Source organism: Mesocricetus auratus, unplaced genomic scaffold, assembly GCF_017639785.1.
Source record: "Mesocricetus auratus isolate SY011 unplaced genomic scaffold, BCM_Maur_2.0 Super-Scaffold_100007, whole genome shotgun sequence".
Classification (NCBI taxonomy): Eukaryota; Metazoa; Chordata; class Mammalia; order Rodentia; family Cricetidae; genus Mesocricetus; species Mesocricetus auratus.
Window position 1 is genome coordinate 61,229,464 of NW_024429191.1, and position 26,025 is coordinate 61,255,488.

Here is a 26,025-nt window from a genome sequence, read left to right on the forward strand (position 1 = left end):
TTTTCACACAGAGTAAAAGAATACCCCAGCTGGGCGGTGGTGGCACACGCCTTTAATCCCAGCACTTGGGAGGCAGAGGCAGGCGTATTTCTGTGAGTTCGAGGCCAGCCTGGTCTATAAAGCGAGACCCAGGACAGCTTCCAAAACAATACAGAGAAACCCTGTCTCGAAAAACAAACAAAAAACAAAAAAACAAAACAAAAAAAAAATAATATTGTAAACACAAGGAACTGGAAACATGGCTCAGTAGTTAAGAGCATTTGCTCCTCTTGCAGAGGACCTGGGTTCAGTTTCCAGCACCTACATGATAAGTCACAACTATCTGTAACTTCGGTTCTAGGGGATCCAGCATCTTCTTCTGACTACCGTAGGCACCAGGAACACACATGGTACATATATCCACATTAAGGCAAAACATTCATATATATAAAATAAATAAATCTTTTTTATTTTGCTTAATTTATTTTAATGTACATTAGTGTTTTTGCGTGAGTGTCAGTTCCCCTGGAAATGGAGTTACAGACAGTTGTTAGCTGCCATATGGGTGCTGGGAATTGAACCCAAAACCTCTGGAAGAGCAGTCAGTGCTCTTAACCCCTGAGCCACATCTCCAGCCCACATAAATAAATCTTTTTAAAAATAAAATTAATCAAGCAATCAATCAAACCAAACTAACAAAGCCTTTGAATTGACACAGACCTATAATCCCAGCATTCTGGAGGCTAAAGCATGAAGATTCAAGGTCTCATAGGGTCAGACAACCTTCCACAAAAAATATATATATGCGTGCGTGTGTGCGTGTGCGTGTGTGTGTGTGTGTGTGTGTGTGTGTGTTGTCTTGGTCATTGTTCCATTGCTGTAAAGAGACACTATGACCAAAGCAACTCTTTTGGGCTTTTTGGTTCTGTTTTGTTTTGTCTGTTTTTGTTTTTGTTTTTGTTTGGTTTTTCGAGACAGGGTTTCTCTGTGGCTTTGGAGGCTGTCCTGGAACTAGCTCTTGTAGACCAGGCTGGCCTCCAACTCACAGAGATCTGCCTGCCTATGCCTCCTGAGTGCTGGGATTAAAGTCGTGTGGCACTACACCCAACAGGACTAAAGCATCTCTCCTGAAAGAAACATTTCTTTGTGGGCTTGCTTACATTTTCAGAGGTTTATTTGATCCATTATCATAATGTTAGTAGGGAGCACAGCTGGACACAGGCAAACATGGTGCTGGAGAAGTAGCTGAGAGTTCTACATTTGGTCCCACAGGCAGCAGGAAGAGATTCTAGACCTGGCATGGGCTTTTGAAACTTCAAAGTCCACCCAGGGACACACTTCCTTCAACACCTACTCCAACAAGGTCACGCCTCCCAGTCCTTCTCAAGTAGTATCACTCCCTAATAACTAAGCATTCAAATATATGAGCCTTTGGAGGCCATTTTTATTCAAACCATCACAATGTGTGTAGGTATATACACGTCATTCTAATTTCAGCTGTACACATCATCAACACAGAAAACTCCACGGCTGAAACTCTACCCAGACCCCTTCATGCCAGAATACAGTGAAAGCCTAGCAGGCTATGTGTGCATCCAAATCCCTTCTCTCCTCGTGGCTCCCATCTCAGGCATGCTCAGTGCCTGCTGCTTTTCATTCAGCTTTATCCCCTCTAACCCTTCAGCTCTCTTGTACACACACGCTATCTGCCTTCTCTGGAGTGTTTGTCATTCCCTCTTCCCTGGGGAAAACCAGAAAAAAGCTGATAAAGTGGATCTGTTTATGGTGAGCTTAGTTGAAAAGGGGTTGAGATGTGCAGCCTTGGCTGTTGGGGCAGAATATGAAGGAGAATTTCGTTAAAATATTTACATGTTTACAGCTGAAGGCAGCACGAGGTTGAAAAAAAGAAAGCCAGGGCTGGAGGGATAGCTCAGCCGTTAAAGGCTAGGCTCACAACCAAAACATAAGAAAAAAAGAAAGCCTGGCAACGAACGGATTCAAGTTTAGACTCCCATGCTGTCGCTTAATAGATACATGTCCTAAAACCTCAGTGAGCTCCATTTAGTCTGTAAGACAAGTGATTGCCAGCGCCAGTCAGCTTGTCCTAAGCCAGCCGTGAGTCCTGTGCTAAGCACTGAGCACACATAAGCCTCGATAGACTCACCTCTGGACAGAACAGGGCCACCTACTCTCTAATTCCACCCCTCCACCCCCAGTCCATTTCTACAGTCTAGTAGGACCACAGCAGGCGCCTCAAGAGAGCTAAGCCCGAGCTCCAACTCCATACCTATTTCTTGATTGGTTTGAGCCTACTGCTGAGGCACCACACCCTTTTCCCTGCTGCACTAGACACAGTGCACCAGGCAATTCTGCTACGAAGCAGGTCAGCAGGCGTCAGGAGGAAGTTCAAGTTTTCCTTGTTCTTCAAAGGACACAAGATGATCCCCACCCTGCCCTCAGATACTGCACTGTTCTAGAGTCCTCAGTCAGGCAGGAAGCACTTGAAATCACCGACGACAGGAAACCTGGCTCCTCCTTGAACACCAGTGTAGGTCCCTGCAAAGCTGCACTAAGAAACTCTCAAACACTCCATGAGAGTGCCCTTGATGCTGTCTGCTGTGAGATCATGATGTCCAAAGAGCACCAGGGGTGGCAGGAATTTGCTTTTCCTGGCTTAATGTATTGCTTCATACTAGGGTTGCAGGAACCTGCCAACTGGCCAGCCATGGTGTGGATACCAGACTTGTCTCCCATGGTCTTCTATGGAAGAAAGTGTCATGGGTCAGGTTCACCCATGTTATCATCACAGACACCCCAATGCCACTTGTCACTTACTCTCCATCCTTCAGGCTTGCTTCTATCCTGCTATACCCATCACCCATACATGTCATATTTTCCTCTTCTTCTTCTTCTTTTTGAGGCAGGATTTCTCTGTATAATAGAGCCCTGACTGTCTTAGAATTCACTTTGTAGCCCAGGCTGGCCTTAAACTCACGGAGATCTGCCTGCCTCTGCCTTTCAAGTGCTGAGATTATAGGCATGTGCCACAGTGCCTGGCATATCTTCTTTTCTTTTTCGATTATTATATTTATATTATCATGTGTGAGGGAGCATACATATGCCGCAGCATGTATAGAGGCTAGAGGACAACTCGCAGGGGTCAGTTCTCTCTTTCCATCACGTCAGACCCTGAGACTGAACTCAGGTTGGCAGGCTTGGAGGCAAGCACGTTCATCTGCTGAGTCATCTCACTGGCCCTAAATATCAGATCTTGTAACCCTGGTCCCTCTTTCCGGAAGCTAAGACACAACTAATTACACAACAGGCTCTCTAACCAAGCGTGACCTTCCCATAAAAAACGTAGTCCATAAACAATCCTGATCATTTCTTTACTCGGCCTTTTATTTTCCACTCCCTGGTACCATCCTCCCCTCTCAGCCAGAGTTATGACTCTCAGATGGATGGCCACAGTGTTGGTAACAGACAGGGTTATTTTATTCACTGAGCCACGAGGCTGTGGTGCAGCTGGCAGGACGAGAGGTGTAATTATGCTGCATCTTAGAGCCACCAGCAATGAATTTCTGTATAAAAGACTAGATTGGCCATGTATTATTTATGTCGGCATCAATTTTCCCAGCTGGTTCTATTTACTGTGCAAATTCTCCTCTGTCTGTTTATGGGTTAGGCCACGGTTCAGTACCTCTGGTTACTCTATACTGAGGAAGAGCCCCACAGGGCACCATGCATGTGAAACAAGTGTCTGGTTCACTGGGAGCAGGTCACAACCTCCCTCCCTGTAAATTATATCCCTGGGACAGCAGCAAACTCATGTTCTCACCTCTCAGGGTGCTGTATACAGGTGTGTGAAACCAGTCGGCAAGCAGGGAAGAACTCTTACTCTCTGGGAGTCCCACTGCAGGACATGAAAATCAACCTTCTTGGGGGAAATCAGGTGCCTCTAGGGTTCAGAGGACTTCCTCTTTCTATATTTTGTTTTGTTTTGTTTTTGTTTTTCGAGACAGGGTTTCTCTGTAGCTTTGGAGGCTGTCCTGGAACTCACTCTGTAGACCAGGCTGGCCTCGAACTCACAGAGATCCGCCTGCCTCTGCCTCCCGAGTGCTGGGATTAAAGGAGTGCGCCACCAACGCCCGGCCCTCTTTCTATATTTTTAAGAGTGTGCATGCATTAAAGAGCTTTACACTTCTGAGGTTGTTTCTATGAGTAACTCAGAGAACCCATCTTGTAGGTGGGAAATCAGAGGCCAAAATAAACGGGGATGGGTGGAACAAAGGCTTCCTGGCTCAATTACTGTGTGAGGGAGAGAGACACACAGGGCCAGGAAGCTATTCATCCAGTCACTGCGGTGTTTGATGTCCCAAGGTAGGTTGAACTCAACCTCCATTGGAAACATACGGTGGACACAAAAGAAGAAACCTTGAGACCACCAGGGACTACAATGGACTTCTAGGTCGTGTCCCCCGCAGCATCCTCGGGCCAGTGGCTCCATGAGATCCCAGAGTGAAGCTGAGAAAACTGAGGCTTGTCGTCCCACAAGCCTGAGACCTGAGGTGTCTGCACTGCCAGGTCCCCATGTGGCAGTGGACAGCGGCTGGCTGGGAAAAAACGCTGTGAGGACCTTGAAGCTGTCCCTTTCCCAATCAACAGCGTCACGTCTGTTTGGCAGGCAATTCTGGCCTCTGCTCCTCAGTCCCCAATGTCCAAATGTCTATCACCTCCTTCAGACCTGTTGGCTGGAAGGACAGACAGAAGAGAGGGGAGATAGAATTAAGTAATCTTAGTGGTCAGCTTTTGTTTCAGAGTTTTGGCATCAAAGAATCCTTCAGTGAGGTAGCAGTGGGCGTGGGAACCACCTTCTCCAGGGCCCAAGATCCCTGGTGTCTCTGGCTTGACTCACCTGGCGGGGAGACTTGGTCAGACACACTGTGCGTTGGCCTCTACCTAATGTTCCAGCCCCTTCGATGACATCCAGGAGAATCCGGGTACTGGGCACAAAGCTCCAGGAGCGTCCTAGAGCAGGTTTGAACCTCCTACCATCCCTGTCCCAGGTCAAGTGGTTGGTTACCTGCAGAAAGGGACATGGATCCATGATGGTAGTGTGGAGGACACCTGTCCCTACCACTTCATTGTACAGACAAGGAATCTGAGGTCTCTGACTTCTCCCAGGAGTTAAAAACGTCCATAGCTGAATCTAGAGCTACAATCCAGGGCTCCCGATCAGCACCCAGCTTTCCACAAAGTCTCAGCGCTTTGGGCCTGACACAAAGCCATGGGGCACCTACTGTATACACTCTTTCCTAAACAGAGTCAGTGCTGGGCTTGGGCCTGCCACAGGTATCTGAGACCAGCGCACTCAACCCTTGGTGTCTGGAGTGTGTCTCTGTGTGGTGAAAAAAGGGAGGTTTGGATAAGGAGTCTCACTTTGGAACTAGTCTTAAGCAACCCAGCCATAGAGACACCCAAGCCACAGCCTCCTGATGACAGTGGCTTCTTCCCTATAGACCACACCAGAGACTGGCACCCAAGTACCCATAAATACCCAGAAGCCCAGAGAGAAAGGCCCAGGACCTTGCACTTGAATAAAAGATCAGGGAAACATTCTTTCACACTGCTTGCAGGTGCACAGGTTAGTATAGCATTTCCTCAAAAGTGGGCGATGACCTATCTAGACATTTAAAATACATGTGGTTGAGTGTGGTGATGCGTGTCTGTAGCCACAGCCCCTTGGGAGGTTGAAGGAGGACTACTACTTCAATCTAGGAATTGGAGGCCAGCCTGAGCAGCCTGGTGAAGACACATCAAAGTAACAGGTAGCCCTGGGCCCATAATTACACCTCTCTAACCCCAGCACTCAGGAGGCAGAAGCAGGTGGACCTCTGTGAGTTAGAGGCCAACTTGGTCTACAAAGGGCTATGTAGAGAGACCCTGTCTCTGAACAAAAAGGGTAGGAAATACAGTGAAGAGAGTTATGCATGAGTGCTCGCTGTTGGGCTGGAGCTATGGCTCAGCAGCTGAGAGCACACACTGCTCTTGCAGAGGACCAACTCCTCCTGTTCCTGCTGAGCTGTTTTCTCTACTGGCACTCTCTCCTTCCTAGAGGGATACAGACAAGCAGGGACTGAGGGACGTTGAGAGAACCCGGCAGCCAGAATCTGCTTTGATATGTTAGGCATCTCAGCCATTTGTCCCAGGTTTGAGACCTAACAATCATAATTTTTTTTTTGCAATTTGTTCTGTTTTGTTTTATTGAGACAGGATCTCACTATGTATCCCAAACTATCCTTGAATTTGAGAATCTCCTGCCTCAGCCTCTTAGTTTGAAAAGCAAAAGCATGTGCCACTATACCTAGTTCTTCACATAGATCCTTTTTAAAAAATATTTTATTCTTCTAATTTCATTTTACACTCCAACCAAAGTTCTTCCTTCTGTTCCCCCCCCTACTGCCCCCCAGCCCACTCTTCACATAGATTCTTTAAGATGGCCATTTTTAAGCAAGACATGGGGACACATGACTGTAATCCCAGTACTCAGCAGCTGAGGCAGGAGGATTCTATGAGTTCAAGGCTGGTCTGAGCTACAAGCTAAAACCCTGTTTAAAATAAACATCCTTCTTGATTTGCCAAAATAATTCTTGGGCGAGATTTGGCCTGTGGTCTGCAGTTTGTGAAACCCTTCCATCCTGCAATGATTTTTCCAATTCCTAATCATGGGGCATTTATTTTTTTTATTTTTATTTTTTATTTTATTTTTTTAAAGATTTTATTTATTATGAATACAACACCCTGCCTCCATGTACATCTACACATCAGAAGAGGGGACCAGATATCTTTATGGATGGTTGTGAGCCACCATGTGGTTGCTGGGAATTGAACTCAGGACCTCTGGAAGAGCAAGCAGTCAGTGCTCTTAACCTCTGAGCCATCTCGTCAGCCCTATTTTTTTTTTTATTTTTATTTTTCGAGACAGGGTTTCTCTGTATTGTTTTGGAGGCTGTCCTGGCACTCGCTCTGTAGACCAGGCTGGCCTCGAACTCACAGAGATCCACCTGCCTCTGCCTCGAGAGTGCTGGGATTAAAGGCATGTGCCACCAACGCCCGGCCAATCATGGAGCCTTTAAATAATTACTGGCTTGCTCTGTAATAAAAGTAGAGAGCTAAGTGTGGGGGTAACCCCTTGTAACTCCAGCACTTGGGAGGGAGAGGCAGAAGGTTCAGGAGTTCAAGATCAGCCTCAGATAATGAATTCAAAGAAAGTGTGGGCAACATGGGACTCTTTTCAAAAGAAAAAAAAAATGCTTTTATCATAAAAGAGGCCTGGGGCAGGGAGGGGCAGGGTGGTGGCACACACCTTTAATCCCAGCATTTGGGAGGCAGAGGCAAGCGGATCTCTGTGAGTTCAAGCCCAGCCTGGTCTACAGAGTGATTTCTAGGACAGGCTCCAAAGCTACACAGAGAAACCCTGTCTCAAACAAACAAACAAACAAACAAACAAACAAAACAACAACAACAACAAAAATGCTAGTGGTTTGCCATCTGTAATTCCAGTCTGGCATCTTACAGAGAAGTGGGAAGCAGGGACAAGGAGAATCAGCCATATACAGACGTGCAGTGGCACAATTAAGGCTCGTCTCAAGGGACTGGAGAGGTGGCTCAGAGGTTAAGAGCACTGACAGCTCTTCCAAAGGTCTTGAGTTCAATTCCCAGCAACCACATGGTGGCTCACAACCGTCTACAATTCAATCTGGTGCCCTCTTCTGGCAGAACACTGTATATGCAATAAATAAATAAATCTTTAAAAAAAAAAACAAGGTGGAGAGAATTGATTCCTAAAAGTTATCTCCTGACATCCACATGTGTGCCAAGGCACACACATGCCTGCCCTCTTCTGAGCATGAACATACATACACAAATAACAATGAAAACATTATAAAAAACACAGAACAAAAACCTGCTGGTGATGGCACATGCCTTTAATCCCAGCAAGAGGAGGCAGAGACAGGTGGATCTCTGAGTTCTAGGCCAGCCTGGTTTACAGAACAAGTTCCAGGACAGCCAAGGCTACACAGAGAAACCCTGTCTTGAAAAACCAAACAAACAGAAGACCCCCAAAACAAGATAATCCCTAGTCCCTATATGTATTCATGGTCCAAGCACCTCTTTAACCTGTGGAAGCTGAGCTCTGAGTTCTGTCCTTTTCCTTAAGGGCTATTATAGTTCCAAGCTGACATTTAAGAGAAACAGAGAGCTAGCTACTACTAGAAATGGTGTTTATAGGAAAAGCCTCCTCACCACCACTGCCACAGCTAGGTCCCGGGCCAGGGTCTTGAGCTCTCGGGCCAGTTGCATCATCAAGGCCAGGCCTGGGGGAGGAGCAAACAGGAGAGGCAGCAGAGGGCTACAGGACAGGGCCGGGAAGTGAGGTCCCCACCCTGTCCCCAAGCTCCCCTTTGCTCCTTACCGTCCCTCTGCTGACCTCCCAGAAGTGGAGCAACCACGGCAGTGACAGAATCCACAATCACAACCTTCACAGTACCGGAAGATGTCACCTATAGGGATGGGAAAGCAGTGATAAACCAGTGACCTCTAGGGGGCGGGACACCTGTGGCAAGCCCCTCTATTAGATGGCGGAGGCCAGTGAGATAATAAAGGCAGGTGACTGTTGTTTGATCCCTGGAGCCCAAGTAAAGATGGAAGGAGAGAACCAACTCCACGGAGTTGGCCCCTCTGAACCCCCCACACAGGGTGGCATGCATGTGCTCACCATTGTGCATGTGTATACATACACACACAATTTAAAAAATCAAGTTTACTTTTCAGAATTTTTAAAAAAAGCAGTCAGTCATAAGCAACCTTTCCTACCCAAATAGGGCTGTACAGGCCTCACTGAAGCACCTCCCCTGACCCATTCATAAGCATAATAGACCCCACTGAGTCAGAGAGGGTTTAAGTCACAGGACACCACAAGTTCTCCATTCAGGAAGCCCCACGCAGACTCTAGTGACAATCTCTTTACACCCAGCCTAATTAGCCCTTTCTCCTCTTCTGAATCCCCTTACTACTGCTCACTTTCACTTCAAATTCCCAAGCTTCATTTGCTGCAGAGTTAGCTCTCCACTAAGGAACCCAGGGCCTGGGTACACTAGGAAAGCATTTTACTTGAGCTGTGTATCCTCAACCCCTTAATCTTCTTCATGTTTCCATCTCCTAGATTTTACCTCCTAAATCGTCCCCTAAAGCAGCCAGGCAGTGGTGGTACTCGCCTTTAATCCCAGTGTTTGGGAGGCAGAGGCAGGTGGATCTCTGAGTTTGAGGCCAGCCTGGTCTATAGAGGGAGTTCCAAGATGGCTATACAGAGAAACCCTGTCTGGAAAAACAAACAACAAATAAAGGCAGTTGTTTCTCTAAGAGCCTGATGTCATATCTCAGACCATAATCTGGTGTCTTTACACACATGTGAACACAGTCCTAGCATCATCTCTGGATCTAAGTTGTCCTCCATGATTCCTTTCTTCTCTCCCTTACTTCTCAGATCCTGATTCTGCTACATGTGATGTTTTCATTGGTCAAGCCTTGGCTATCTGGCATTCCTGCTCTGCCTTTTGTGTGTCTCAATTCCAGTCTGGAACTGTGCGTCAATCTTCCAGCCTCAGAGTCTTAGCAGAAATTTGAGAAGTTAAAACCAACCCTCCTCAGCCCTGTTCAGCTAAATGGTACTGCAAGCCCTCTGCTGCTTTTGCTGAGGACTTGGGTTTGATTCCCAGCACCCACAAGATGGCTCACAACCTTCTGTAACTACGTTCCAGGGGAATTCAATGTCTTCTTCTTGCCTCCAAAGGTACTAGGCAAGCACACGATGCATACACATTCATACACATAGAATATATTTTTAAAACCTAAAAAAAAAGAAAAGAAAAAGAAAAAAAAAGTCAAGTGCCATTCAAAATCTCTTTCTCCCTTTATTATAAATAGTAGTCTGAACATGTTCGAGTACTGGGAAGAAATCTCCTGACATCAACAAGGATGGGCCCAGCCCCCAATTCAAGATCATAAAGAGATGACTTGCTTTTGGCCAACTGTGGCTAGAGGCATTAGATGTATAGACCCTGGATTAGATCACTAAAATTAGCATCACAAAAAAGAAAAAATATATATAGAGAGATTTATTTTCGCGTATGTGCACGTGCGCATATATTCATGACAGGCCACTTGGAGCCAGGAGACAGCTTGCACAAGTTAGTTCTCTCCTTCCACCATGTGGGTCCTGAGGATCGAGCCTGGGTTGTAAGGATTGGCAGCAAGCACCTTTATCCATGAAACTTCCTCACCAGATCCTATCATCACAATTCAAAAAAACAAACCTGGCCAGTGCCAGTGGTGCAGCCTTTAATCCCAACAGAAGCAGGCAGATCTCTGTGAGTTTGAGGCCAGCCTGGACTACAGAGTGAGTTCCAGGACAGCCAGGACTGTTACACAGAGAAAACTTGTCTCAAAAAAAAACCAAACCAAACCAACCAAACAAACAAACAAAACACCTGGGCCAGGTGGTGTCGATTGAGCACTCAGGAGACAGGACAGGGAGATCTCTGTAAATCTCAACCAGTCAGGCTATATAGTGAAACCAGTCCCCACCCCACCTCTCTTACACACATACACACACACACACACACACACACACACACACACAGTTTTCCTAATTGATTTCAGTGAGTAATGCAGACATGAAGACAATATAACCCTGTACTCAAGGAGCTCACTGTTGTACAGGGCTGGTGAGCCTGTAAACAATGTAGCACATGAATTATGAATTAAGCACCAAGGAATTTCACCTGAGGCTCCGGCAAGCAGGGGTGGGGGGATGGGGTGGCAAACACAGCTGGAGCTGTAACACTGGACACATGCAATCCAAGCAGAGTCTGTAGGACGCCTGCCCCGATACAGACAACACCTGGCCAGATGGGTAAAGCAGAAACAGGCAGGTGAGCATGCTTACCTGCTGGGCCATGGCGCCCCGAAGGTCCTGCAGCATATCCAGCATCTGGAAGATGTCAAATGCACGCGCCACCTGTATCCTTTGGAGAGCACCTGCCTGAGGGGCGGGAAAAGAGAAGCAGGGACTTGGAAAGGGGATCCCAGTAAATGTAACCACAAAGCTGCAAAAGCAAAGAGGCACTCAGACACAGTGCTGACATCAGAATGGCAATGGGTTCTGCCTAATGGGCCAGATCTCAGTGGTGGCCACCTGGGTGCTGAGCTGTAAGACATTCAGGATTCAGCAGGCAGGACAGATATGATTGATTAGTGATGACTGCCCTGGCAAGAAATGGGCTGGAAACACATATGCAGGCCTTTGCCGGCTCTGATTTATGGTACTCAAGGACTTGGAAGTTCCTGGAGAATCAGTGTGGGTGGCATCCAAGCTAGGATGATGACATTAACATGAGCAGCTCTAGGAATGCAGAGGACTCTCCAGTTTCAAAGCAAGAAATGATGATTCTCACAGATGGTGTATATCCTTACAACGTAGTCATGAAATCTTCCAGCACTGGGATTTTAAAGGAGCCCAGCCATCTTGCCCCCTACCTGTTTCTCCTCATCTTGGGTTCTAGCCTGTAGTAGCTGGAGGAGGCGGGATGCTGTCATTCCTCCACTGGAATCAACATACAGTACATTCTGCTGCAGGCTGTAGGCCACATTTGCAGCCACACAGAGACACACCTTCAGGGACAAGATAGGGCATTGAGTAAACTTAAGCCCTTGGAGAAGAGGGAGGACTACCAGCCAGCTTTCCCACTGCATCCTGCCCAGATTCAAACAACATACACTGGCCAAGGCCACGCTCATTCTCAGCCCCTTTCTGGTCTGTTCTTACCTTGCAACCCACAGGGACACCTACAAGAACTCTCTAAGGAATCCAGGACAATGCACCCACCTCTCCCAACCCTCCCCTCCATTGGCCCCAAGGGTACCTGGGTTTTTCCGCTACCTGGGCCTCCTACAATTTCAGTCACCTCCCCAGTATAGAGGCCAGCATCAAGAAGTTTGTCCAGGCTGATGATAGGAAGGGGATGGGAAAAGAAAGGAGAGAAGACGCTGTATTAAATCTGCAGATAAATTTGGAAAGTAAACTGGGCATGGTGACAGAAGCCTTCAATTCCAACCTCAGGGAGGCAAAGGCAGGCCTCTGTGAGGTCAATGGCAACATGAGACCCCCGACTTAAAAAAAAAAAAATGTGTGTGTGTGTGTGTGTATGGTAGAGTAGCAAAGCCCTGAGTTCAATCTCTAGTACTGGTGGTGGGTTAGGAAGGAAGTCGGGGGAACGCTAACATTCACTAATGTAGAATCTTGTAATCCACGAACACGGAAAGTCTCTCCATTTATTTGGGTCACCTTTGATCTTCCTCATCAGCATTTTCATTTTCAGCATACAAATTATACACAGGCTTTGTCAGACTTAGACCTATGTGTTTCATTTCCTTAGATGTGATGGCAAATGGCATTGGGTATTTAATTTCAGTTTTCACATGTTCATCATATTCATTGTGAATTCATAGAAACGCAATTGATTTTTATGTGTTGATCTTGTATTCTCAGACCTTGCTAAACTCGATTATTAGTTCTAGGAGTTTGTAATTATTTTTTATTTGCTTGTTTTTGTCTGCCTCCCTCATCTGGTAGGAGCATCCCAGGGGCAAAGACTGGGTCTGTCATGTCTCCAGTATTAGCACAGAGCCCAAAACCCTGAAGGCACATGGTAAATGTTACTGAAGAAATGACAAGAACAGTGACTTGAGGCCGGGCGTTGGTGGCGCACGCCTTTAATCCCAGCACTTGGGAGGCAGAGGCAGGCGGATCTTTGTGAGTTCGAGGCCAGCCTGGTCTACAAGAGCTAGTTCCAGGACAGCCTCCAAAGCCACAGAGAAACCCTGTCTCGAAAAACCAAAAAAAAAAAAAAAAAAAAAAAAAAGAACAGTGACTTGATTGTCAAAACTCTGGCTGTGGAAGCCTTGAGATGAACCTCAAAACATGGCCACTTCCTAAGCCCAGTTCTGCCCCGAACCACCATGAAACAAGTTACTACTCTCCATGCGCTGCCCAGGATGGGGGCTGAAGTTTCTGTGTGGCAGCCTGGACCAATGCCTGACTGTCACGCACCTTCCTCCCTAACTCGGCAATAACAGTTGAAAACTGCAGGCCTCGGAAGAGGTTCTTGATGACCAACCATGACCTATCAGCGCATGACAAGCAGCAACCAGTCACTACTCCACCTGTTCTTTTTTTTTTTTTTTAAGATTTATTTATTTATTATGAATACAGCATCCTGCCTCTATGTATGTCTGCACACCAGGAGAGGGCACCAGATCTCATTATGGATGGTTGTGAGCCACCATGTGGTTGCTGGGAATTGAACTCAGGACCTCTGAAAGAGCAGTCAGTGCTCTTAACCTCCGAGCCACCTCTCCAGCTCCCTACTCCACCTGTTCTAACTCCAGGGACCACAGGTTCCTGTCAGTCAAAATCTAGTCCTTACTCCAGCTCTGTGGCTACTGTGCACACCTGGGTGTGTTTAATAAGCCTCTACTTAATAGGTCGCCAGCCTCTGCGACTGAATCCCATTCTTCCCAAGACACCAGAAGCCCAGGTCCATTTCAGCAGTTCCTTTCGGTGTGTTCTACCGGGTGGACCCCAGATCAACAACATCAGCAACACAGCCAGAAACTCTAGAGTTAGATCCTGCTTCTGAACAGAGTTCAAGAACTCCATCCAGGTTGGCCTGGCATGATGGCTCAGTCAACAAAAGTGCTTGCCTTCCAAGCATGAGGACCTTAGTTTGAGCCAAAGAACCTACTAAACAACAACAACAAAAAAAAAACCAAAACAAAACTGGGGACTGGAGAGATGGCTCAGCAGTTAAGAGCACTGACTGCTCTTCCAGAGGTATAGGGTTTAATTCCTAGCAACCACATGGCAGCTCACAACTGTCTGTAACTCCAAGATCTGACACCCTCACACAGACATGCATGCAGGCAAAAAACACCAATGCACACAAAATAGAAATAAATTAAAAAGAATCTGTGTGAGGGGCCTATGGAGACCAGAGGCGCCAGATGCCCTGGGTGGCCGTGAGCCAACTGCTCAGCCACCTCGCCAGCCCCTCACCTGCATGAGGTTCTTCCAAATCCACCTCCTAGACAACTTCCCCCCCATGTTTCTATCCCTGACTCCCCCCACTGCCTCTGGAGTGGGGCACCCTACCTTACCATTACGTCCCCAGTGACCTCCGTGCATATCGATATATGTGGAGGGACTCCAGTCAGGACCGCCTAAAATGCAGGCTTTCTCCCCACCTTTCCCACTTAACGTCCCCTCGGTTACTCTCCAGTCATTCCGACAGCTTACCTTATGTTTCTTGAAGACCTCATTCCAGCAGAGATGAACGGACAAAAGCTCTGGCTTGGAAGGCATAACCAATCTCCCCCATCAACAGCATTTCCCACAGTGTGCCCATGCTCTACCGCCCTGCCCTCAGCATTCCGAGACCGACAACAAAGGGCCCTGATAAATGGTTTAATAAGATAGTAACTAGGGGGAGGGTTGGGGGGAGGGCACGGGAGGAGGGGAGGGAATGGGAGAGGGACCTGGAATTGACTTGTGAAGCAACCGCGTTTCTTATCTAAATTTAAACTGGAAAATAAAAAAAAAAAAGGAAAAAAAAAGATAGTAACTAAACAGTTAATTACGCATTTCTCTAACTTTGACTTACTTCCAAAGTTTCAAGTTACATCAACGATGTAGGCACAGCACACTGTAGGGAAGTCTAAAAACCTAGCAAATCACCTTTGACTCTTCATACCTATACCCTGTCTGAAAGAAGTGTCACATCTCTCCTTCAACATGTCTTCCGCTGTCACAAACCTTGGATCAGAATCACATAGCTCTTACCAACATCACCAGATCATCCCTGATGAGCGTCTTCTGGCCAGCCCATCCATCCTGCACATCTCTGCCCTTGGCCTACAAATGCTTTCACAGTGGCCTCTCACTGTGAAAACAGTCCAGCCAGAATTAAGTTCTTAGACATGACCTCTAGTGCCCCCAATTTACCTACCATTTAGTAGCTGCAGGGTCTTGAGCTGGTGTCTGAACCTGAGTCCCTGTTCCTTCACATACATACACATCGATGATTTCAAGGGCAGTGAACTCTCATTAGGGGTTATGAAGAAAAAATGAAATGCGTGCCATGAAATGCTGAGCACAGTGGCAGAGTCAAGGTGAGCACTGAGGGCAAGCTCCGTGGTTGGTCTGCCAATGCCAAGGCTCCCTGTGGCACTCTCAGCACCCACCCCTACCCATGATGACTACAGCTGCAATCCTGCCAGTGAACCTTCTCACTGTGGATGCTGGTTGTATAGGTTCCCTGGGCTCCAAAGCCAGTGTGTCTCCTTGCCACATTCACAAGTCTCTTATATACAGTAACGGCCATATTTAAGAGTGGGAGCCTTGCCTCACTCGTATAGATAGCATCTGCATGTGGCTGGCACCCAGTAGGCACTCAGCCAGTGTTTGATGGGTTACAAACACAGACCCCCCCCCCCACCAGTGAAGGCAAGACCAGACTTCGCAGACCTTGCCAAGAGAATGTGTTGTGGATACAGCAAGGGCCAGACCAATCCAAAGACCTTTGTGATGGCAGTGTTAGTCATCAAACTCCGCACAAACAGGCCAGGAGAGAGGTCAGGCTCACTTGGCCAGAAAATGCCAACTGTCTTCCAATTCTTTCCCAACCCAAACAACAGGGCACAATGTAATGCTCTTTTCAGTGAGTGTACACGTTCCCGGCTGCTGCCTCCTACGGCATAGGCATCAGGCTCTGGGTTATACATCCCCGGCTCACCTCTGCTGGCCCCTCCTCTTAGGCTAACCACAAAGGAGGTCAACAATCCCTAACATCTAGAGTCTATGCAGTGGTTCTCCGTCTGTGGGTCCTTTCATGGGGGTCACATACCAGATATTCACATTACAATTCATAACAATAGCAAACTTACAGTTATGAAGTAGCAACAAAAACAATGTTATGGTTGGGGGTCACCACAACATGAGGAATTAAAGGATCACAGCATTAGGACAGTCAAGAACCACTGCCCTAGGGCTGGAGAGATGGCTTAGCGGTTAAGAGCACTGACTATTCTTCCAGAGGCCTTGAGTTCAATTCCCAGCAACCACATGGTGGCTCACAACCATCTTGAATGAGATCTGGTGCCCTCTGCTGGCATGCAGGCAGAAGACTGTATACACAATAAATAAATAAATAAATAAAATATTAAAAAAAAAAGAACCACTGCCCTAAGGTCAGACTTTAGGTACAGACTCCCAGGAAATCTCAATCCTGTACTGTTCTCACTTGCCTTATCCTGAAGTATCAGGCACTCTACTGAAATATGGGATATTAGGGGGGCGGGAGGGAGAACTGAGGTTGGAATGTAAAATGAAACTTAAATTATAAAAAATGGGGCATTAGTGACATCTTGTGTTATAGGAAAGTGGCTCTTCACTGGGAAATGCTGGCTCCCAGGTGATACTGAGTCATATCTGGAGACATTGTTGATTGTTACAACTCAGGGCAGGAGAAATGATCCTGGTATCTGGTGGGTAGAGCCCAGGGATGCTGCTAAACGTCTCTCAATGCACAGGATATCGCTACCCCAGCAAACAATTACTTGCCCCTTAAGTATCTAAAGTAGTGCTGAGCCTAAGAATCCCTGTAGTTCTACTCTAAGGGGAAAACAAAACAAAACCTCAGGAGTCCAGGTGCCTCTAGGTTCTCTGAAAGCACCAGTCCTCCTTCGTAGTCTCAGCATGGGAAGCTCGGCTTTCACGTTCTTGCCCAGGTAAACATACAAACCTTCCAATGCCGGTGGACAGGATGGCAGTGGAAGTCTTCAGTTCTTCATATAGGTCTGCTCCATTTAAAGGGAAAGCCGAGAACTGCGCCAGCAATACCCTCCTCAGGGCAACCAGGGCCTGCCAAAAGGATGGACACTCGGTCTCCAGAGCCCCCAGACTGCCAGTGACCAGCTTGCCCCGCAGTGCAATACAAGTCTAGCGCCCCTTAGCAACTTCCGGGAACTCTAATCCTGCAGTTTGGGGACCTGCTCTAGAAGATACGTTGGGATGGAGTTTGCACATCGTAAGCTCACCTTGTAGGACAAGCCACACTTCTGGGCTATCTCCTCCAGGTTAGCAGCTGCCAGGTCTGCCACTGGAAAGAGACCGAGCGCAACCGATTAGCAACAGGAATGTCTTAGCTTTGCCACGCTTGCCTTTTCCTCGGTTGGGAAATGGCGTTATGGTCTTAGTCTACTCCCCATCTCAAGCACGCGGGTCCTGATGCAGGACCCGGCGAGGAGCCGAGCACACAGTAGAGTCCTCTGTCTGTCTTGGTTCCTGAGAACCCAGTCTCCCCGGGAGGTCAAAGTGTGGCCTCCGGTTAGAGTGAAACGCCCCGCACGTGTGCCAAGACCATGGCGCCGACCCCTGCGGTCGTGCCCATGTTGTGTACTACGAGCCCACTAGGTCACCTGTCTTGATCCTTTGGCCCTTCAGAAGCTGAACGATCTCCTCGGTGAGGCCGGGGCACAGCCCTACCCTAAGCACGCCCATGTTCCCAGCAATTCCGGGGCACCCCGGGGGCTGTCACGTGGGCACCCGCCGAGACCTCCACTCCGGCGTCCCTCGGTTCCACTGCTGGGAAAAGGGTTCTGGTGCGTCTGCGAGGGAGGGGGCGGGAAGAGGATGTAGCTCTGGAAACAGTCCTTCCCAAACTCGAAGGACTCCAACGCCCTGGGTCCGCCCCTCCTGGTGGACGTTTCCGGGTTTCGAAACTGGAGCGGTTTTTGTGGTCCAGGCCTGCAGCGCCATCTGCCGACCAAGTGGGCAAACGCAGCGGCCTTGAGACTCGCGCCAACCACCTGCCAGTCTCAGCTCCTCTCCTCTCTTTCTCTTTCTCTTTCTCTTTCTCTTTCTCTTTCTCTTCCTCTTTCTCTTCCTCTTCCTCTTTCTCTTCCTCTTCCTCCTCCTCCTTCTCTCTCTCTCTCTCTCTCTCTCTCTCTCCCTCCCCCCTCTCTCTCCCTCCCTCCCTTTTCTTCTCCCTCTCTCCCCTCTGCCACCTCCCCCATGAGTCCCTTGTACACTAGCCTCCATTCCCAACGCTAGGGACATTCTCACCCTACTTACTGAGTGAAGCATATCTGCCTTCTAGTAGCATTCATGTTAGGGAAACAGACAATAAGAATCAGTTCACATCATTACAGATTGTATGATCCATCCAAGTTCACAGAGAGCACCTGCTCCCCAGCATTTTCCAAAAAAAAATCGTTGTAAGTTTTATCTTATGTATATAGGTGTTTTGCCTGCATAGATGTCTGTGCACCCCTTACATGACTGGTGTCCAAGGAGGCCAGCAGAGGGGGTCAGATTCCCTCGGACTTGAGTTACAGATGGTTGTAAGCCACCTTGTAGGTGCTGTTATGAACCCTGTCCTCTAGAACAACCAGTGCTCCTAACTGATAAACCACTTCTCTAGCCCCGTATTTTCTGAAGGTCTTTATTTTTCAAGACATGATTTCTCTGTGCACCCGTGGCTGTCTTGGAACTCAGTCTATAGACCAGGCTGGCAGCCTCCTGAGTGTTGGAAATAAGGATGTACACCATCACCACCAGGCATTTTCCAAAGATTTTAATGGGAGTAAAATGCTTGAGTATTTAGAACATATAAAACATGTTTTACTATTTTGAAATGTTCCACATCCAGTGGAAGAAATAAGCAGTTTCACACATCTATGAGCAAAGTTCTATTTCTTTGTATTCTGTAGTTGAATTGGGGCTCAGTAAGACATTTATTCTCTGAGTTACACAGCTAGTAAGCACAGGATTGAATCTCAAGTTCACATCCAACTGCAAAGCCAGTGTTACTGAACTTGCTCTCTCCCCTCCCCCTAAGATGTGGGCTCGCTTCCTACCTTGGGCTCTCTCCATAACAGAGAAGTCTGACCCTTTTTTTAAATATATAAATATTTCCCCATATTCATCATTGTCTCTCCATTTTCCAGGGTATTTGGAATTCTAGCTCTAAAGCCAGCTTCAGAAAGCATTCACTGTGCCTGTGCTACCGGCCACAGTGGGATTTCCTGCTTAGATGTCAGGACGGAAAGCCTTAGCATCAATAAGCAAAGTCGTCCTCTTTAAAGTTTCTGTGGCTCAGCCAGGTGGTGTTTCTCTGTCACTAGCCTGCTCCTCCTTCCAGGACAGCTCTAAAGGCCACAGGTATGAAGGCTTTTGAAGTCCGCAGACGATAGAGCAGCTGTGGCCACAAATGTGCTGGAAGGGGTTGTGTGTGCTGGAAGGGGCCATGAAGTTTGTTTTCTTAGCTCTTCCCCACCGCTCACACAGTCTTTTGGTCTGTCCAGCTGCACAGCAAACCTCACATCAAGGGGAGGCTGGCCCCTAATTGTTACACTCTGGGACGATTGTGAAGTCAGCTCATTGGACACCCATCCCACCCAAACCAAGGGTGGGACCTTTGCCTCAGTTTCTCTCTGCTTCCTGCCAGTTGGTTGTCTTGCACGGTGGTGACGGCTCTGATCCCACCCACACCACATGGCAACAGAGGTGTTCTATAAAGTGGGGGACGGGGAGGACGCTGTACCGAAGAAGAAGGAAAAGCTCAACATTATAAATGTGGTTGACCAACTGCCGAAGCCCTGTCCAAACCCTAAGTTTATGAACCGGCCCATGGCTACCAAAGGCCTGCCGCTCTCCTCAAGACGCAGCTTGGTCAACTACCTAGAAGAAGACGCCACCAATGCCATGTAAGACACAGTTCTGGGTACTCCTTTCAAAGACTGGGGAAGCTTTGTAGCCCACCCTGGGGTCCCTCAGGGAAGAACAAGAAGCAGGTTCCCCATGCATCCCCTGTGCCCCACGTCAGTTCTGAGCACATGCGTGTTGCCCCCTCTAGGACATCTTTCTGGATTGGTTAGTTAGGGATCTCCTTGTTCAGCTAGGTGCTCACCACCATCGCTCGGCCCCATCCCAGGCTTCTCCCCTTCAATTCTCCCACTGGATAGTCCTTGCCCCCCATCTGCCTGAGATCCACTTGCCCCCTTGTTCATGACACTAAATTCATGCCTCTCCGTGAGAAATAGAACCCGGGGTTAAGTTGGGAATGCAAAGCTGGAAAGCATAGTCCCTGCCTTCAAAGAACACCAGGCCTAGCGTGAGTGGTGTTGGTTGTGGGGGACATCAGGCAGTAAAGAGGGTGGTGGTACAGCCCAGCCTGATAAATGCTGTCACAGGACACCTTGAGAAACCAGAGGGGATTTCAGAGAGCTTGGTATAGCTTGAGACAAGGTGCAGGGAAGGGAGACCTCTTAGAGAAGGTGACATTTAAGGAAGATCTCCAGGGAAATGGCTTTCAAGGTGATGAGTGAGTAAATAGTACACAGTTTCAATCGTAGTGACCCATGAATGGGCCCTGGTCTTAGTTTAATGCTATGCTGTCACTGTCTCAAGCCACCACATGGGTGCTGGGAATTGAACTCAGGTCCCCTACAAGAGTAACCAGTGCTCTTAACCACTGAGCCATCTCTCTAGCCCCAGTCTTGAAATCCTTCATAATTAAAAAAAAAGTCCCGCCGGGCGTTGGTGGCGCACGCCTTTAATCCTAGCACTCGGGAGGCAGAGGCAGGCGGATCTCTGTGAGTTCGAGACCAGCCTGAACTACCAAGTGAGTTCCAGGACAGCCTCCAAAGCCACAGAGAAACCCTGTCTCGAAAAACCAAAAAAAAAAAAAAAAATCCCATACTTTAGTTTTCACTGGGATCCACAAACTGTGCTGGTTTAGATTAGAGAGAGGTATGTATTCATTCTAGGTCACCATTAGCTAGTGTGACCTGGCTAAAATGACCATTGTTTGTAGGAAACTTCATGATTTACTGGGGGGGGGGGGATCTCAGGGAAGGAGTCCTGAGTTCAAATCCCAGTTCTACTGCTCAGATAGCTGGTCTCAGCCAAGTTCACTGGCTAACACCCATCCAGCAGGCCTGCTATGGAAGTCAGGAAAGAGGTGTCTACAGCAAGCAGTCCAGGATCCAGTAGCCTTCTAGGACCCTTTAGCACCAGCGTTTCCAGTAGGGAACCCTGTTTTGTTGTTGTTTTTGTTTTTGTTTTGTTTTTTTTGAGACAGTGTTTCTCTGTGTAGCCATGGCTGTCCTGGAACTCACTCTGTAGACCAGGCTGGCCTCAAATTCATGAGACCCATCTATCTGCCTCTGCCTTGCAAGTGCTGGGTTTAAAGGTATGTGCCCCCACTACCTGGATCCAGTAGGTGACTGAGATACAGATCCTTAGGACAGTCTGAATAAATGATGTCAGCATCCTTACATGTCAGTCTACAAACACAGGACTTAAAGAACATCTACTCCAAATGTCCTTCAAGGACTAGTGTTGGGGTTAGGGCTGGATATTCTGGACCCATCCAGATTTCTCAGGAGGTTGGTGGGTTAGAGCCCAGGGAGGGAGCTTCATATGGCCCAAAAGCAAACAGCAAGTGGGAACCTGGAGCAGACTAATTTAGATTGGCTCCTCTTTGTAGACCAGGAAATCTTAGCTGGTAGAAACCTGAATGATAATAATGATTAGACAGAGAATCAGAAGTCCCGGAGCCTATCACAGGGGAAGGGGCAGTCTGTGATGTTTAGTTTGAGTTATGTGTATGTATGAATCAAAGTTGCTGTTTTTAAGAATTTGAAAGCTATTCTTTTTGTACTGGTGCAGTTCATCAGCAAGACAGAGCAAGTCATTGTTTTCTTTCTAATAGCAAAGAGTAGCAACAATACACATATCCACATAGGGACTGGAGAGATGACTCAGCACTAAAGTGCATTGGATGGTCTTCTAGAGGTCCAGGGTTTGCTTCCCAGCATCCACATGAAGTCACAACTATCTGTAACTGTAGTTCCAGGGAACCCAATGCCCTTGTTTGGTCTTTGCATGCATGTGGTATACATTCATAACATACATGTAGGTGAAACATCAATACACATAAAATAAGTTAAAAGCAGCAAATATTCATGTCACAAAAAAAACATAATATGGACAAAATGGCTGAAGCCTCTGCTGCATGTATCAGCACAGACAGATCAAAACACAACACAGAGCAAAACCCAAGTTTTAGATAGGTATGTGCTGGAGGTTGCCTGTTATTTATACAGTGTCTAAAGACATACAAATAAGTCATGCCTTGGGTTAATATACATGTGCAACAAGCTTAAGACAACACTTAATGAAAAACAAATAAACAAACACTTACTTTGTTGGCTGTGTCTATTGGAGGATATGTAGTGTAAGAGAAGCATCCAGGGGTCTTAGTAATGCCAATGTCTTAATTTCTGAAGCTGGATGACAGTAAATAAAAGTGTAATGTGTTACTCTTGGTGTGTGTCTAAAATACCCCCTAATTTAAAAAGAAACCATAAGAATGGGGGATGTCTTAGTTATTATTTTATTGCTGTGAGGAGACAGACACCATGCCCAAGACAGCTTACAGAAGAAAGCATTTAACTGTGGGCTCGCTTACAGTTAGAGGTCTAGGCCAGTATCATCATGGCGGGAAGCATGGCGGCAGGCGGGTGTGGTGCTGGGGCACTAGCTAAGAGCTTACATCTGATCCTCAAATGGCAGGCAGGGTGGGGGCTGGTGCCCCGTCCTTTTTTTTTTTAAGATTTACCTATTTTTATTTTATGCCCATTGTTGTTTTGCCTACATGCATGTCTGTGAAGGTGTCAGATCCCCTGGAATTGAAGTTACAGACAGTTGTGAGCTGCCATGTAAGTGCTGGGACTTGAATCCAGGTCCTCTAAAAGAGCCGCCAATGCTCTTAAGTACTGAGCCATCTCTCCAGCCCTGGTGCCAGCTTTTGAAATGTCAAACCCCACCTACAGTGACATACTTCCTTCAACAAGGCCACACCTCCTAATCCTTTCAAAACAGTTCCACTAACTGGTGACTAAGCTTTCAAACATACAAGCCTATGGGGCCATTCTCTTCAAAACACCACAGGGAACAAGGGTTTTTTTTTTTGTTTGTTTGTTTCGTTTTGCTGTGTTTTCATTCTTTTTTGAGTCAAGGGTCTTACCATATAGGTCAGACTGGTTTAGGACTTCTGATCTTCCCACCTCAGCCTCCTGAGTGTTAGGATTACAAGTGTGTTTGTGCTACAACACAACAAGAACATTTCTCCAATATACATATTACACATAATATAGACTATTAGTTTTATATGTAGCGTGTTCCAAGCTGCTCCACAGTTGGGGATGCTGGTAGAGTGAGCCCCCAGGTCATGTGTTCAGGGCTCCTCAAGCTGGATGGGTTGGGGTGGCCTCCTTCATCTGATGTCCATATCCTTCCTACTCCAGGAAGCAGATGCCAGTGGAAGATTCAGAATACAGCTCAGATGACACTAGTATGTCCCCCATATCATCCACTCTGCTGAATCCCGTCAAACTGGCCGTGACTCAGCCCAACAGCAGCTTCTTTGCAGGGATGCTGGAGGGTGAGCTAAACAAACTCAGTTTATCAACGCTGGCCAAGAACACAGAAAAAGAGAATCTGGCCATCTGCCCTCTCTCACCTAAGGGCCAGATGGCCCCCAGGGGCCTGTTGGACCTTGACAACCCTGCACTGGACACGGACACCTCTTCAACACGCTCAGAATCTTCTGTGGTCATGGATGTGCCAGAGGCCCCCTTCATCTGTGAACACACTGTTGGTGATTCCACGGCTGTGGTATGCTTTTCTCTTGGGGAAGGCTTACGGCGTGTGTGGGGGGCATGGGGAGTGTGAAGGTCTTGCCACTGCATTTGGACTTCAATTCATGGTTACGGAAGAAAGGAGGGCAGGGGTGTCTATGGAACTTTCGTAGAAGATGAAATGGGCTCACTGCTTGCCTGCTCAATACGGAGGAGATTCAGATAGTTTCTCAGGAATTCAGAGAGAAAGGTTACTTCCAGTTGAGCCAAATGGCTGGAACTGGGAACTGTAGGAGTATCAGCCTCATTGTGCCTCTGCTTCTAACCAAGTGCAGCTGACAGTCATGCTCCTTCAGGCCACTTCGCCAGTATTTAAACTACCAGGCTCTGTCCCTACAGGGTTTGAAGGAGGCCTGATAGTGTGCGTTGTTCAAATAGTTCCAGGCAATGGAAACTATGGTTAAGTCCCTGGTGTTGAGTCAGACTTCTAGTCTGTCATTTAGTTGCTGTGTGGCACTCTGCAGGTGGAAAAGATGGTTTCCATAGGTAGCTTTCAGCCGACCTGACTGTTTAGGACTATGGGCCGAGGAGCACCCTATGGTGGATCGGTGGGTAGAGCTCCTCCCTTTGGCAGGGCTGTTGGGCATGTGGTTGCACTTTCCTCCAGACCTGGACCAGGAATGGAAGTGCCACTGTGATCTATCTATCCCCAAGGGCCAGGCCAGATCTGAGGAAGCCTGGGTTCTCTTTTTCCCCTAGATTTCCTGGACTTATGCTGTGGGCAAGCAGCAGGTCAGTTTCTACCAGGTCCTGCTGCAGGAGGCAACCAAGCAGGGTGACAAGGAGATGCCCAAGGTCAAGAACCGCCCCTGGATCTTCAACAAGATCCTGGGCACCACTGTCAAGCTGATGGAGCTGAAGCCAAACACGAGTTACTGCCTTACTGTCCGTGCAGCCAACACAGCGGGGGTAGGAAAGTGGTGCAAGCCCTATAAAGTAAGTGCTGGTAGCAGAAGGGCCCGGGGCTAGGGAGGGCAATTCGATCCAGAGAACTAAGGCTCCGAAGGACAGAACCATTGGCTCAGATAGGTGAGAAACTACAAGCAGAAGACCAAACAGGAGGCTGGGACAACCCCCCCCCCCCCCCACTCCCAGTCTCATGTCCTTGCTTGCTTATACCTGGATCCACAAACAGTAATTCCAGACTGCCATCTTCTGGGAGGTTTAGAGGTTAAGCTGTTCAGGGCCCATTAGAAATGCAAACTGAGCCGGGCGTTGGTGGCGCACGCCTTTAATCCCAGCACTGGGGAGGCAGAGGCAGGAGGATCTCTGTGAGTTCGAGGCCAGCCTGGTCTACAAGAGCTAGTTCCAGGACAGCCTCCAAAGCCACAGAGAAATCCTGTCTTGAAAAACCAAAAAAAAAAAAAAAAAAAAGAAAGAAATGCAAACTGATTTATTGTAGCACTATTGCCACAGTGTTCATTTTCCAAAGCCATGAATTCGCATATACCTCAATTCCAATAATTATGAACGGGCCAGGAATTGAGGGAAAAAGGGGAAGAGACCAAAAGGAACAGCTTGCCTGTGTCAGGGACCTAGGGTAGAGAACCCCACAATGACTGTGTTGCATGGGGCTAAGGTCTCACTTAGCAGCAGGAGGGTGATGGAGATGAGTGAGGAGCCGGGCTCTGGCCTGGGAGAGCATCCTGAGGGTGCTTGTTTTATTTCAGTTTGCAACTGTACCTACTGACTTCAACAGTTTTCCTGAGAACAATCCCATCCAGATCACCGTGCAGCGCAAACAACCTCAGAGGAGAACCGTGTCCATGGCGATGGAAGAGATGCGGAGGCTGGAGGATCTGGAATACCTATATCCATATTAGGAGGTGTGGGTCGAGGTTATCCCTTGCCCACTGTCAGCCTTGGCCCTGGGTCCTCAGGAACCAGAACTATGAGATGTACTGTACCACCATGCACCAAGCCAAAGAACTGTTAGTTACCCTGTTAGCCAAGGGCCTGAGGAGATGCACTGGAATCTCACCCTTGGGTCTGGGTCAAGGATAGACATGAGCCCCATTCACCTAGAGACACCTTAGGCTGAGTCAGGCTCAGCCACTGTCCCAACAGCTGGTAGGTGCCCTCCTTCCTCCCTGACCTGGGCTGGTTCCGGGTCCCTCATTAAAGAACTGAAGGCCCATCCAATACCCTGAAAGCCTACTTCCT

The 26,025-nt window shown here is 47.8% G+C and overlaps 2 protein-coding genes across 4 annotated transcripts; one reads left to right on the forward strand and one right to left on the reverse strand.

Moving 5' to 3' along the window:
* Window positions 1–3,360: 3,360 nt before the first annotated feature.
* Window positions 3,361–17,854, reverse strand: Rad51d (RAD51 paralog D). Of its 3 annotated transcripts, XM_021231110.2 has the most exons (11): window positions 17,575–17,854; window positions 17,194–17,255; window positions 16,899–17,017; window positions 14,396–14,551; window positions 11,964–12,045; window positions 11,578–11,712; window positions 10,988–11,083; window positions 8,456–8,543; window positions 8,287–8,357; window positions 4,895–5,062; window positions 3,361–4,730 (listed from the first exon to the last, which is right to left on the reverse strand). In XM_021231110.2, the coding sequence occupies exons 1-11, from the start codon at window positions 17,654–17,656 to the stop codon at window positions 4,647–4,649; spliced, it is 1,143 nt and encodes a 380-aa protein (XP_021086769.1). In that variant the 5' UTR covers window positions 17,657–17,854; the 3' UTR covers window positions 3,361–4,646. The 3 variants fall into 3 exon arrangements, with proteins under 3 accessions (XP_021086769.1, XP_005077004.1, XP_021086770.1); XM_005076947.4 differs by lacking the exon at window positions 14,396–14,551 and having other exon boundaries at window positions 17,575–17,852; XM_021231111.2 differs by lacking the exons at window positions 3,361–4,730; window positions 8,287–8,357 and having other exon boundaries at window positions 4,901–5,062.
* Window positions 17,855–19,549: 1,695 nt separating this feature from the next.
* On the forward strand, window positions 19,550–26,004 carry Fndc8 (fibronectin type III domain containing 8). The gene is made up of 4 exons (XM_005076946.2): window positions 19,550–19,863; window positions 23,470–23,839; window positions 24,562–24,798; window positions 25,533–26,004. The coding sequence occupies exons 1-4, from the start codon at window positions 19,652–19,654 to the stop codon at window positions 25,683–25,685; spliced, it is 972 nt and encodes a 323-aa protein (XP_005077003.1). The 5' UTR covers window positions 19,550–19,651; the 3' UTR covers window positions 25,686–26,004.
* The last annotated feature ends 21 nt before the right edge of the window (window positions 26,005–26,025 follow it).